The 14531-nt window shown below is 44.0% G+C and overlaps 2 protein-coding genes across 2 annotated transcripts; one reads left to right on the top strand and one right to left on the bottom strand.

The window, feature by feature from the left end:
* Window positions 1–74: 74 nt before the first annotated feature.
* On the bottom strand, window positions 75–3734 carry IL334_004603 (uncharacterized protein; the record flags this gene model as incomplete). The annotated part of the gene is made up of 4 exons (XM_062936320.1): window positions 75–1652; window positions 1708–2237; window positions 2312–3065; window positions 3693–3734. 4 exons carry the CDS (start codon window positions 3732–3734, stop codon window positions 75–77), a joined length of 2904 nt encoding a protein of 967 aa, XP_062792371.1.
* A 2741-nt stretch (window positions 3735–6475) lies between these two features.
* On the top strand, window positions 6476–13209 carry IL334_004602 (uncharacterized protein; the record flags this gene model as incomplete). The annotated part of the gene is made up of 14 exons (XM_062936319.1): window positions 6476–7845; window positions 7901–8248; window positions 8298–8571; window positions 8626–10454; window positions 10508–10646; window positions 10704–10892; window positions 10949–11122; window positions 11174–11643; window positions 11702–11982; window positions 12050–12250; window positions 12305–12601; window positions 12674–12815; window positions 12883–13009; window positions 13072–13209. The coding sequence occupies 14 exons, from the start codon at window positions 6476–6478 to the stop codon at window positions 13207–13209; spliced, it is 5979 nt and encodes a 1992-aa protein (XP_062792370.1).
* Window positions 13210–14531: the final 1322 nt, after the last annotated feature.

Raw genomic sequence — 14531 nt, 5'->3', positions numbered from 1 at the left:
AGTCCTCCTTGTTTTCTTCACATCTCGAGTTCTATGTCGAAAGAATGATATACAGTAACCTTGTGTGCTTAGTGTTAAGCCAGAATTGGTTGGACTGGATTTGTAGTTCCAGCATGAATGGTTTTATTTGAATCACCACTTCCTAATCTTTTAGGATCTTGTTCGAAATCTTCGTTGGTACTGTTATTGTTGAATGAATTGTCATCTTCAGGTGAAGTGATTGGGGTGATTGAAGTCATATGCGAACCGTAAGATTGGATGTATGAACCTGAATCACCTGAGGTTGAAGGTGTCACAGGTCCGAAATTCTCTTGAGTTTGATTTTGACCATGTCCAGCAAGTTCTGACGAATGAGTCATCACCGATGTGGGCCTTGATTTGTTGTCAGGCATTGGTCTAGGTCCGTGTAGCGAGTTTCTCTTGCGAGAAGGTGATGACGATGCTTGTTCACGAGAAATGGTTTTGGCGAGGTTGAAATTGGGTGATGAGGGTGATTGTACGTTTGGGTCAGAGATAGAACCATTATCTTCAGGTCTGATGGCTTGACTAATCGAAGTCGATGCTGTTAATGATTCACCTCGAGGTGGAAGAGCAGTCGCATTCGATGAGGCAGGTGATGTCACTATGTCAGTTCGCTCCTTTGACACCACCGGGGAAGAAGGGGTGGGTGGAAGCTTTGGCACAGGTGGAGCACTGCTATTGGATTGAGCTCCTTTGTAGTCGGATCCACCAACAAAGGAGAATCTCTTTTTCATGGTACCGAATAATGAACGTTTTGGTTCTATAGGCGGTCGGGTCGAGGAGGATGGGGTAGGAGGCTTGTTTGCGGGAGCAGTGGCATTGAGCGGCATCGAATGATGTGTTGCTCGAGGTGTTTCAACCGTATCGCGGAGAGGGATTTTGTAAGCGCTTTGAGACGATTGCGCTGGCTGAGGGAAAGGCGTGCCAGTGATGCTTTGAGCTGAATCGGTAGCGTCAGTGGTTGCCTGGGGAATAGGAATCGGAGTAGGAGCAGGTGGGTTACGAGAAGATATTTGCTGAGATACTGGTGGAGCAGTCTGCTTTGGTTGAATAGGTTGAGTTTTCGGTGGCGCAGCCGTAGCTGAAGTTGAAGAACTACTGGAAAGACCAAAAATACCTTTTCCCTTTTTAGCAGCTTTCTTCTCTGCTTTCAATCTAGCCTTATCTTCCTTCTCTTTCCTCTTTGCTTCTTCCCTTTCGGATTGTTTCCTTAACGCCTCTGCTCGAGCGGTTTCAGCTCTTTGCCTGGCAACTTTCACCGCCTCTGCTTTTTCAGCTGCTTTCGCATCTTTCGCCAGTTGTTTCTTGGACTTCTTGGTTGTCAAAGCAGGTGGAGGAGCGATGTTGCTGACGGGGATTGGAGGAGGAGGGGGAATTGCAGATCGTGAAGGGAGTTCCTCTGCTGTTGGTGCTTGTTGAACTAAAGGAGACCGACTGGGAGGTGTGGTAGAGATGGGTATAGATGGTCCGGAAGATGTTGAAGGGGCAGTGTAAGCTGGCGAAGCACCTTCAGGGAGATAACGAGTACGTTCTTCCGCCGTGGGTGAAGGTTCAGCCGAATTGATTGGTGGTGCGGATAAGTTGGATGAGGTAGTCGCAGCCGAAGCAGTAGCATAAGGTCGACCAAAGTTCTGAACAGACTGGTCAATATTTTTCGTCATGGTTACCTACATCGAAGTTACTTACCTCGCCTCCATCCAAACTCCATCTACCCATACCTGCAGATTTTGAAGGTGGCGCTCTTGAACCCATTGTCCTCGATCTACCATCATCTACTATTGTACTTCTCCTCTTCTCTTCCACGCTCATCGTACCTGCTGCACCTAGACCACCACCCATCTGTGCAGCAATGGCATATCCACCCTCTCTGGGCGCTAAACTGCTTAAGAAGTCTCTCGAGTAGTAGGTCGAGGGAGGTCGATTTCCGATACTAGAAAACGATTTATTAGGTGGTAAGGCTTGAGAAGTCAAAGAGGTAGAAGACGAATGAGCCGAAGATAAGACACCCATTCCGTTGACTCCCGGCGAATTGGGCATCGGTCCTCCATTGTTGTAAGGTCCATCGATATCTTTGGGCGAGGTCATATCGATGGAAGATTGACGTGATTTAGATCGACGCGACATCCTTCTATTTGACATACCCAACGAAGCAACATTTGTGAAAGATTTGGATTTGATAGACGGTGAGATCTCTTGTACAGGTGGTGCCATAGGCCCTATAAAGGTTGATATTAAAGTCCACTTCCGTTAGCTGATAGACTTTTTACTCGAGTTGATAACGCAAACTCACAGATTACATCTCCTGGTAATCCACCGTGATAAGTCTGATCTGATTTATCAACCATTCTGCTCATTCTTTTTACTGTGTCCAAAGGAGTTTCAGCAGCTTGACGCATGGGATTACTCATATCTGGGATATCTTGATCTTGACCTAACGCCCATAATTCTTCACTTGTCAAACTACTTAAATCTTGATTCAAAGCTATCGAAGATCTATTTGAGCTTGAGCCGTTTCCATTCACATTTCGTCTACGGAATGCAGGGTTCGGCAAAACCAGTTCGCCATCGTGCAAAGAGGTCGAAGAGCCATTTGGTGATTCATGTAAGAACATGCCATTCGGTAGACCCACTGGGTTCCGCATAGCTGCGGTAGTTGTCATTGTTAGATTGGACGGTGGATATCTACGATTATTACTGTTTATGGAATGACGAGATTTTACAGATGTTTCAGAAGGTGATCTTGGACTTCTTGAAATCGATGCGGAATCAACATCCACAGGTGAGTAAGGTTTATTTTCTACGTTTGTATTGATATTACTGTTTTGGTTTGGACTTCTAGATTGTCTAGTTGATACGGTTGGTCGACGTTTCCAAGCTGGAGGAGGCGATTCAGGATCTCCAGAAAGTTGGCGATGAAGTGTATTGACTGTATTCACTGGTGAAGGTGGACCTGATCCCCTTCGACGCGGGGAAGATGAAGAACGAGAAGCTAACGTTGTTTCGTAAGGATTGTCGGTGGTTTCTGTAGGCGAGGGTGATTGATGCTGTGAATAAGGAGGATAGTCAGCCTTCAGCGATGGTAAATGTATGCGAGAGGTGGAGATTGAAAACACATCTGACAGGTGTACACGAACTGCGGAGCGATGCAAACAAGCGCTGTGCACCCCAACAGCAACAGTGTATGTGAGAGTAGATAGCAGACGAAATGAATCAATACTATGTCAAAGAATGATGAAAATTTAGAGATGCGAAGGGGTTAATAGAGATTTAGCTTGGACGGGGTTGCTTTTTATAAACCATTTGAGAATGAAAGAGACCCCGTGAGGCCACATCACCACGAAGATGATAAGGGGAGATATAGCGGGACCCAAGGAATGAGAAGATCGCAGCAGGTAGGGAAACGGCAATGAGAGACCTAGAGTACCACAGAGCTGGAAAATGTGTCCAAGCAAAAGGGAGAAACTTCATTTAGAGGAACGTGTCTCCCGCTAAGACCACTTGGATTGGGATAGACAGTCTGCGCCATCAAGAGGTATACACCACTCCTCGACCGTCTTCCTTACATCTCATGAACCTCGACTGAAATAAAACTTTCCTTCCTGAGAACATCGACCTGATCTACTGCTTCCAAAAAATCAAAGGGCAATGACGACAGAAAAGGATTCACTCACCTCCTCGAACGGTTCCAGTTGACTTCCATATATATTTGACATGATGATATCTCAAAACCCAAAAGTTGATCTAATAGATGAATGTTGCGCTGTCCTCGCTATACAGTCCCACTCCTAGTCCGTATGTCGTTTGGCGTTTGATCTTTCCGAAGTACTTGGAATACGGTTTGTGTTGTTCGTTTTATCGAGGGTAAAAAGGTTTTTCCTCTCGTTACTTTGACGGTAAGGACGATGCTGTTTTACCCTGAGAAGCGGAAAGGTCAAAAGGTCCAAAAACAAGGGCGTATGCAGAGGAAAGGTGTTTTGTATAAGGGAAGACCAAGTTTGAACATGCATATGCAATTAATGTCGATAAACGAGCTGTGTTCGAATGTGGAAATGAAATGGCGAAACGAAATGTATGAGAATATTATTATCAGTGGTTATGAGCGTAACGTATAGACACTGATGTGAATGATTAGAATAAATGATCGATGATGAAATGATGCTGATCTGTAGTAACCCAGGGATGATATCGAAGGAGGGCGATGCAGGAAGATGCCGAAGTGCTGCAAAACAGAAGGAAGGGGAAACAAGGAAGGGGAAAAAAAAGGCTGGTGGTGATTCTCAACCGATAAGGGTGAATGTGAATGAGAGATATAAAATATTATGATAATAATAATATTGATGTGCTTGGCACTTCCTTGGTACCGAGGAATGGGAAAATTGTAATGGATGAACAACTACTAGTGAGATGTGATTTGGTAAAAGGTTATTGATTTGATGGTTGGAGGGATTGTGTCTCGGTGAATGCGAACTGCGGTAACACAATTTGACACTGAAATAGTAGCAAAGAGAGATGAATGGCTGTGCTAAAGATGATAGTATTTGGCAGCAAATAGATATAATAGGATTGATATCGAATTTAGCACGTTATAGGAACAGTCAGCAGATTCAATTGGTGTGTATATCAAATAGACTACGTAGGATTGCATAATTCAGTAGACATAATCCCTTCATTACGATTCCAATGTCACATTCCAGTAGGTTTTCTCTACATCTGCCATTCCATTCAAGGAAGATTCACACCGAGAATAGAATTCTGATACATCATGATTATCATACGAGTGCTTGTAAATAGCAAACGTGCAGGAACGAGGGGGTTTACATATGGCTTCCTATACCTCCTTCTTCTTTTTTACCCTATGCGATCCTCTCTCTCTGACGTCAAAATTCACCGTTCCTAGTCCGTCCGTCCACAAATTCCCTTGACGGCAAAAATAAAACATGTTGATTTCATCCTTCTTTGTTCCCATATCCGTAGAAGAATACATGAGATACTCAGGGTATCGTCTAACGCGAATGGGAATAGAGAAGATTGTGTGCGTTCGAATGCCATGTTTTGTGATATAAGTATGAACCGATTGCAGGAATTTGGTCGCAAGGGCGGTCGCTGTAGCCATGTAGCCTTTATTTATAGATGGCGTTCATGAGATACTCAAAGGTATGTCACAATAAAAAATGATAGAGAATTCGATATACCCGGATTCAGGAAATAGAAGCTTTTCGGACAAAATCACCGTACGTAGTTGACCATGGGGGCGTTTTCTTGGTAAATGTTCGCCAGTCTCCACTGCCGTTTTCTTGTGCTTAGATATGCAGGAAGAACATCTGCTCACTCTCTGTCTAACAAAGATCAGTCCACGTCTAACTGCAGTAGGTGAATGCGTTTCTTTGATACTTTCAAAACAGAGTACTAGTGATTGCTCTCTGGATTCTAAAACGGGTTTTACGGGATCTAACGTTGATTACTCCAGGATGTCCGAGATTCGCCCGCCATGATAGATAGTCCCGCAGTTGATTTTCATCATTACATAATCAACTGGATGGGGTATATCCACGTTCATCATATTTTGCACCTTCATCCGCTATATGAGAATGCATTCGTGCTTGCTAACATTCATCGACATCTCTTTTGTCAACGATGTCAACGATGCGTCCATTTGTATCCTCAGCACCATGAATCCTGTCAAGAGGGGTTCCAACGTTCGTCAGGGTGATGAGCGGCATCTGATCTGTAAATCAGCCTTTGCTTGTTAGTATATCTCAAACTAACGTATGAACATTCGACAGCAGAAAGCGAATTGGCTGAGCAAAGCTTGCTATATACAGTTCATCCAGTACTCAACTGGTCATAGTTCATCTTCAGACCCATTGTTGTTCATCTTCGCTGCCTATATCAACGTCAGCAGTCGTGATAATCACGAAATCCAACTGACTCCTATCTGCACCGAATTGGAAGTTCGGTATACATTCGACTTTAGTCAAACCGGCAAGATAGCTGCTTCAGTCCGAGAACAGAGGCTGACACATAATTGTAGTACATCAGATTTGGGTCAAGTATGGATCGAAATTGATTTCCATTATATATGATTAGGGCGTAGATGGAAGGGATCATTCACGAGCGGAGTTTCCTTCCACCGGAATGCGTTGAAAGCTTTCCAATAGGTCGGCTCATATGCATCTCTTCAGTGAGATATCGTGAAGAGCTCATGTAGCGATGCATGGAACATATGTCACACAGATTGATATCTGATGAGAGGACGCCTGAGATTGCAGAGTGCCACTTTGATGAAACCGCCGACATCGGATGTGCATCAGCGCGACAGACGAGGGGGAGTTGTTCGGACACGTCCACGGTTCAACATCTTTAGGTTATTTCGACAACAAATGTGATAGTAGCTTATTATCATCAACATATGTATCACTAGTCTATCTCTACTATCGCTCTCTGCTACCACACGATGGGCGACGCGCATCCAATAGAAAATGGCTCAACACATACTCCACCTCCCGGATCAGCAGAGGTAGTTGATGTTGGGGATTCTTCCCCCGGTTTGATGGAGACACCAGCAAGAGATTTACATGTAGGTTTAGGAATACAAAATGGACCACCTACACCTGTAAAAGAGCTACCTCCTGCTCCTTCCCCATCCATTCCTCCTAAGGATTCGGCAGAATCGCACATCAATTCGTCAGAGATCCCTTTGTCACCACCTCCACCCCCACCGCCTAAACCAGGACGAGGTATTCCTGTACGAACAAATAGTAAGGACACATTGGAAAATATCGATTTGAGTAGAAATAGAACTCCAGTCAGATCTGCCAGTGTTGTATCTTCACAAGTGCCTTCATCGGTAGGAAGGGATAGTGAAGGACCCATTTCTGATCCATCGACATCGACCTCTAGAAGAGTTTCGAATCCAGCTTCAACATCAGTAACGTCATTACAATCCATCACCTCAACTCCTTCATCCAGACCACGCTCCACGAGACCTACAACAGGAATGAGTGAAGCTTCACATTCACGTAGAACGAGTACAGCAACATTCGCCATGAGTCATAATATATCATTGCCACCTAATACACCTGGAACACATCAGTTATCGACGGTGATCATTATGCCTCCTTTACAATTACTGGTTGATTCTAAAGAAGCGAAGAAATCAGCATCGTTCAGGGCAGCAGCTCAAAAAGCATTAGATCTGTGTCAAGCAGGTGAAGGAAGTTCAAATACAGCGTATTTACACCCAAGAGACATCTTCGAACCTCTAAGATTGGCAATATCAAATCCTCAAACTACATCCGTACCAGTATTGATCACTTCATTGGATCTGTTGTCAAAGCTGATTTCACATTCCTTCTTTTCCGAACCAAATGGTCCTCCAAGAGGAATGTCACCTTTACCGGATCTGATCACTCACACCATCACACTTTCATATTCTGAAACTTCACCTCCTCAAGTAGCTTTACAAGTGGTGAAAGCTTTGATGGCAATTGTTCTTTCAACCGATAAAGGAATGTTAGTACATCAGTCTTCGCTATTGAAGGCAGTCAGAACAGTATACAACGTCTTCTTGCTGTCCAATGATGGTGCGAACCAAGTCGTAGCACAAGGTGGTTTGACTCAGATGGTACATCACGTCTTTGGAAGGGTAATAAGACCAGAAGCTAAAAGTGCTGGTTTATCGGGAAGAAGAAGTACAATGGGAGAGAATGAAGCTAGAAGGTTGGGACTGTTAAATAGGGAAGATTCGGGATCTCAACCGAGTACTTCTGCCCCAGGTCAAGAATCGTTCAAAGAGAATGGAGAACCTGAAACAAAGTTGACTCTGTAAGTATTTCCGAAGGTCTTTGCCCTCTCGTTGGCGCTGACACGCTCGTTCTAGTGAATCTTTCGCTGAACCAAACCCTAACGATGATATACCTACTGCCCCAGCTGTCATAGCGTCTGATGCAGAACCCTCCATGTCAACGCCATCCTCTCCTCCTCAGCTACCACAAAACACAGTATCGATTCCCGTGCCCAATGGTGACGCTCTAGATATTCCTGAACCAACCGATGCTGCACAATCCGCCCCAATGCAAAATGGCCAGACCACTGCTATGGACGAACAAGAAGGCACTTTAGATTCTCTGGGTCGACCCATCCCTACCGAAGAGCTATTTGTCAAGGACGCTTTTTTGGTGTTCAGAGCTTTGTGCAAGTTGACCATGAAACCTTTGGTCTCGGAAAGGTGAGCATAATAGTTATTTCTTGTGAACTTGGGCTGACCCGTTGTACAGTGAGAAGGATCTACGATCTCACGCCATGCGATCTAAATTGTTGTCCTTGCATCTCGTCTTGACAATCTTGAAATCTCATGCGGATCTCTTTGTCAATCCCCTTGTTTGCATTCCTTCGAACACCTCTGTGGAGATGACACCTTTCCTACAAGCCACGAAACAGTATCTATGTTTGAGTCTGTCTAGAAATGCTGTCAGTTCTGTCAACCAGGTATTTGAGCTCAGTGTGGAGATCTTCTGGTGTATGTTGAAGCATATGAGAGCGCAGATGAAGGTGAGGATCTTCACTTTTTAGCTGGGAACGCGCTGATAGGAATGTTCCCCGCAGAAAGAAATCGAAGTCCTTCTCAATGAGATTTTCATCCCGATACTGGAAATGCGACACTCCACAATAAGACAGAAATCGATCATACTAGGTGTGTTCATTCGACTATGTCAAGATCCTCAAGCGTTGGTCGAAATATACATCAATTACGATTGTGATAGAGCGGCCTTGGATAATATATATGAGAAATTGATGAATATCGTTTCAAAGATCGGTCAAACCCATTTTGCCCCGCCGAGCAAAGAAGAGCTAGGTCAAGGTGGATCTTCTAAACAAGCATCCGGATCGAATGGACCAGCTATCCCTCCGTCACTGAGTACGTCTGCTTTAGCTGGAGATCAAGGGCACAACGCCCCTCATTACGCCGGATTATCACCTGAGATGAAGCTTCGTCGACAATCACTCGAGTGTTTGGTGTCTGCCCTCAAATCACTCGTTGCGTGGTCCACCACCAATCCGACGACAAAGGCAATACAGGAAGACCAACCTAGAGCCAGTGAAGATGGAGTAGGACGACATCATGCTTCCGAGTCGATGTCAGGCTCAACCTCCCAACTCGCTGCTCCGACACCTACTTGGCCTACCGACCCCTCTGGAAGGAATTCCGTCTCTGGAATCGCGTCTAACGGCTTGAACACTCCAGACATTGGTGAAGATGATGTCGGTCGATTCGAATCCGCTAAGCAGCGCAAAAACACTCTGCAGGATGGTATAAAGAAGTTTAATTTTAAGCCTAAACGTGGTATCGCTTCTCTCATCGAACATGGCTTCATCCGATCTAAGTCCCCTCAAGACATCGCTAGATTCCTGCATTCAAATGAGGGCCTGAGCAAAACGATGATTGGAGAATACCTCGGTGAAGGTGATGAAGACCATATTGCTACGATGCATGCGTTTGTGGACATGCTCGATTTCTCCAATATGAACTTCTCCGACGCTCTGCGAATGTATCTCCAATCATTCAGACTACCTGGTGAAGCTCAAAAGATTGACAGGTTCATGTTGAAGTTCGCCGAAAGGTATATTCACGGTAACCCGGAGACATTCTTCGCCAATGCCGATGCCGCTTATATTCATGCGTTTGCTGTCATCATGCTGAATACCGATGCACACAATCCCAACATGAAGAAGAATAGAATGACAAAAGCGGAATTTGTCAAGAACAATCGAGGTATAAACGATGGAAAGGATTTACCTCAAGATTACTTGGAAGAAACCTACGACGAAATCCAAAACAACGAGATCAAGATGAAGGATGAAATCGAAGCGGCTCCCACTAATACTGGAGGAGGTTTATCAAGTGTCGGAAGGGATCTGCAGAAAGAAGCATATGTAGCTCAGTCTGAAAATATGGCATCAAAGACAGAATCTATATTGAAAGCGATGGTCCGACAGCAACGGAGAGGATTGGTCAGACCCACAGATCAATTTCACACTGCTTCAAAATTGGAACATGTTCAATTCATGTTTGAAGTTGCATGGATGCCTTTTTTAGCTGGAATATCAGCACCTTTACAAGAAACAGATGATTTAGATATGGTGAATCTCTGTTTGGAGGGATTGAGATGTGCTATTCGAATAGTATGTCTGTTCGATATGGAATTAGAAAGGAATGCCTTCGTGACGACTTTAGCAAAATTCACTTTCTTGAACAACCTGGGTGAAATGAAACCTAAAAATGTGGAAGCAATCAAGAGTCTATTGGATGTGGCTGTTACAGATGGGAATAACCTAAAAGCATCATGGAAAGATGTCTTGGTATGTGTCAGTCAATTAGAGAGAATGCAATTGATTTCAAGTGGAATGGATGTTCCTGATCTCAACCGAACCACGTGAGTTGGAAGTTACCATTAACACCGCGGAAAGCTGATCAATTTGACCGTAGTAGCGCCGCAGATAAGAGAAAATCAAGCGTCTCGACAAAGAAGAGAGCTCCCGCGGATGAGGTGGCCGAAGAGTCGAGATCATCTCAAGTGACTGTAGCGGCAGACATGGTATTTTCGATGAGTAAGAACTTGTCAGGTGTGAGTGAACTTGCGGGTCACGAAAGGTGGAAGCAACTAATATTCTCACCGACTTAGTCCGCAATCGTCGATTTCGTCCAGGCATTGAGTGAAGTTTCATGGGAGGAAATACAATCTTCCGGCTCTTCTGCCAGACCTCGAATGTTCAGTTTACAGAAGCTTGTGGAGATTTCGTATTATAATATGGGCAGAATCAGATTGGAATGGTCACACATATGGTCAATTCTAGGGGAGCATTTCAATCAGGTAAGCTGGCTACATTTTCTTGGGTTGACAATGAATACTGACGAGATATCGGATAGGTTTGCTGTCATAACAACCCCAATGTCAGTTTCTTCGCATTGGACGCATTGCGGCAGCTAGCCATGAACTTCTTGGAGAAGGAGGAACTTTCACATTTCCGATTCCAAAAAGATTTCTTGAGACCGTTTGAGTATACCATCGTGAACAACAAGAACTCTGATGCTAGAGAAATGGTAGGTCAACCATTTTCACTAAGATGAGACTTTTCGCTTATTCCTTCTCAGGTACTACAATGTCTTCAACAAATGCTCCAAGCTAGGGTACAAAACCTGCGATCTGGTTGGCGAACAATGTTTGGAGTATTTTCAGCAGCATCAAAAGTCTTGACAGAACGAGTAGCGAATTATGCTTTTGAACTAGTACAGTTGGTTTACAAAGAACATTTCTCCCTGGTGGTGAAATATGGAAGTTTCTCAGATCTCACAACCTGTATAACTGATTTCTGTAAAGTTTCAAAATTCCAAAAGATATCTTTACAGGCTATCGAAATGGTCAGAGGATTGGTACCTAAGATGCTTCAGTGTCCTGAATGTTTGTTACCTCAACCGACAACGGATGAAGACGGTAAAACGATACCTGCTCCAAGTCAAAATCTCTTACCAGCAGATGATCCAATGATCAAATATTGGTTACCCGTCTTACATTCCTTCTACGAGATTATAATGACCGGTGAAGATTTAGAGGTTAGACGACTGTAGGTTAACCTCGTTGGACTCGTTTAATGTGATGCTGATGTCTTGTGAATCATGTAGCGCTCTAGATTGTCTGTTCGACACGTTGAAAACGCATGGTACTGGATTTTCCGTGGAATTCTGGAATACAGTCTGTCAACAGGTCTTGTTCCCCATATTCGCCATTTTACGCGCGAAATCAGATGTCAGATTCAAATCTGCAGAGGATATGAGTGTGTGGTTGTCCACAACTTTGATATCTGCTTTGAGAGATTTAATCAATTTGTATACCGTCTACTTTGAAGTACTGCAACGATATTTAGACGGTCTGTTGGATATTTTGGTAGCTTGTATCTGTCAAGGTGAGTTGCCATCGCCCTCTTCAAGGGAGTGAGTTGATAGCTTACTTATTTCTCACTAATTTGGCAGAGAACGATACGCTCGCCAGAATCGGTACATCATGCTTCCAACAATTGCTAGAAAGTAACGTACGAAAACTCTCACCTGAAAAGTGGATGTCGATCGTTTCGGCGTTTGTGCAGCTATTCAAAACGACCACAGCTTTCCAATTATTCGATCCTATTCTACATTCTGAAGTGGAACCTAGCGGTACACTCGATGATGCGGATGGTGAGTCGACTATGCTCCAATCTTCTGACAATTTACTAATCACCAATGCTATAGCACCGTTCCAAAAGTTTGTTGCTCCTGCACCTCTTGAACCAGCAACAGATAACCCGCCTTCACTACAAACGATAACGTACGGTGAACAACGAAGGATATTCAAACAGATCATAGTGAAATGTGTGCTACAACTACTATTGATCGAAACTACTCATGAGTTACTCCAAAATGATGAAGTGTATAACACGATCCCTGCGGAACATTTACTCAGGTTCATGGGTGTATTAGATGATAGTTGGAGATTCGCTAGGAAATTCAACGCAAACAAGGAATTGAGGATGAAACTTTGGAAAGTTGGTGAGTATCAATTCGCCTCATGGATATCTGGTCGAGGTCAAGTAAGACGCTAAACCACCTTCGACTCTTTAGGGTTCATGAAACAATTGCCAAACTTGTTAAAACAAGAATCAAGTTCAGCGGCCACATTAATCAATGTACTGCTGAGGATGTACCGAGATCCAAGAGATGCCCATCGAGCAACAAGGAATGGTGTCTTGGAAAGACTAGTACCGTGAGCTGGCTTGGATGGATGCGTATATGAGGTGGAAGCTGACTCGATGCGATTTGAATAAATGTAGATTGGCAACTGAAGTCATCAAGGATTTCGTTGCTTTAGATCCTGAAACTCAACCTAGGAATATAACAGCTTGGACACCAGTTGTGACTGATATTTTGAAGGGATGTTATGGGTTCGAGAGCGAAGCTGTGAGTATTACACTCCTAAATACATCACTAAAGCCTGGTACTGATCAAATCTGACAAAATAGTTCGAAACACACATACCAACGTTTTATCCTCTGGTAACGGACATCTTAACAAAGGAAGTAGCTCAGGAAATGAGATTATCAGTTAGGGATTACCTAAAAAGAGTAGGTCAGGTTAAAGGTTTCATTGGACCTGCATGAGAGAACTTTGATCTTGCAGTTTAGTCGGTTTCTCTGGAATGTGTATTAGTAGGAATTTCGCCATAGATTACGTTTGAAAAAAAAGTGTTTCCTCTTCCTAGGCGGAGACACAGTAATGATATGACATCAAGTGCTTGACGATGGAACCTATTTAAAAAGTATATATGACGGTTCATCAATGAATATGCATATACATAGAGTTCAGCGTGCGCCATTTTGGTGCAAATGACCAAAGAGATTCTTCGTTCCGGTCAATCAGTACTACTCATAGCCAAAAGCCACATTGGGGTAGCAAAGCATTGTTATCGATAGTATGTCATTTTGTCCGTCCTCAATCATGATAGCGGCTGTGCCGCACTGAGATCGTCTTGCGAAAGTACCCCTGAGAACGATGATGACGATGTAAATGAGCTTTCAAGCGCGAAATCAAACTGATATGAGATATGATAGCAAGATGACGTCTGGTGTCGTCGGTATTGCCGTCGTCGAGACTCAAGATTGGATGATAAGCAAGTGTCTTTCGTGCTCTAGCGAGTCCTGTTGATCGAAACCAGGTGTCTTGGTAACGATATTTCAGGCATGGAGTTTCCGTCCTGAGGATAGGGTCGAGGTCGTATCGTTCCGATGACATCTCGCTTAATAGAAACACCTCCAAAAGAGTGTGAATCACTTTATTCCCCATGGAGAACCACAGGCTCGCTTGCAGGAATCGATGATTTCGGTATTACCGAGTGTTTTTCAGGTAATCCAAAGAGGCAAAAGCCGGTTATCTGCAAGAACCTGTCTGCTCCCAGATCTTGACTCTGAATATCGTGATAAGGGGGGATGATGTGCTCGTTACGTCAAGTTGACAGTTTCTGACCGGAAGGAAATTCCCTTAATGGGCAGTATAGATTCCCCCGATTTTCCCAGCGCGTGATACGGTTTATTCCGTTAGGAGTAAAAGAAACTTGTTTTGCCGCTTCTCTCCATTTGCGTCCTGAAACGATAATTAAGAGAGGAAAAAAATGGTAGCATGTGGAGCGAATTGATAATTTGGCGAAATCCGGATTGAGCGGGATGATCGCTATCAAACAAGAACAAACGAAAAGAAAAAACTGTTCATGCTTTTGTTACCGTGTAAGATTCGGTCCGAGCGATCGCATCAGCAGCAGCGAAGCGAGCTCCTAATGCATGCTGTGGGAGACCAGGCAATACAAAACCTCTCTAGTCTTTCTTCTGGTATCTCATAAGTTGCCGGCATCAATCATCGACGTTTTTACCGAATATCCAATGGAAACCTTTCACGACTTGAGATCCCCGCAAATTCGCTTAGCAAAAAT

The sequence above is a fragment of the Kwoniella shivajii genome, chromosome 6, assembly GCF_035658355.1.
Source record: "Kwoniella shivajii chromosome 6, complete sequence".
NCBI classification, from domain to species: domain Eukaryota; kingdom Fungi; phylum Basidiomycota; class Tremellomycetes; order Tremellales; family Cryptococcaceae; genus Kwoniella; species Kwoniella shivajii.
Note: the sequence above shows the minus strand (reverse complement) of the source record. Positions and strands in the feature narration are given on the sequence as shown.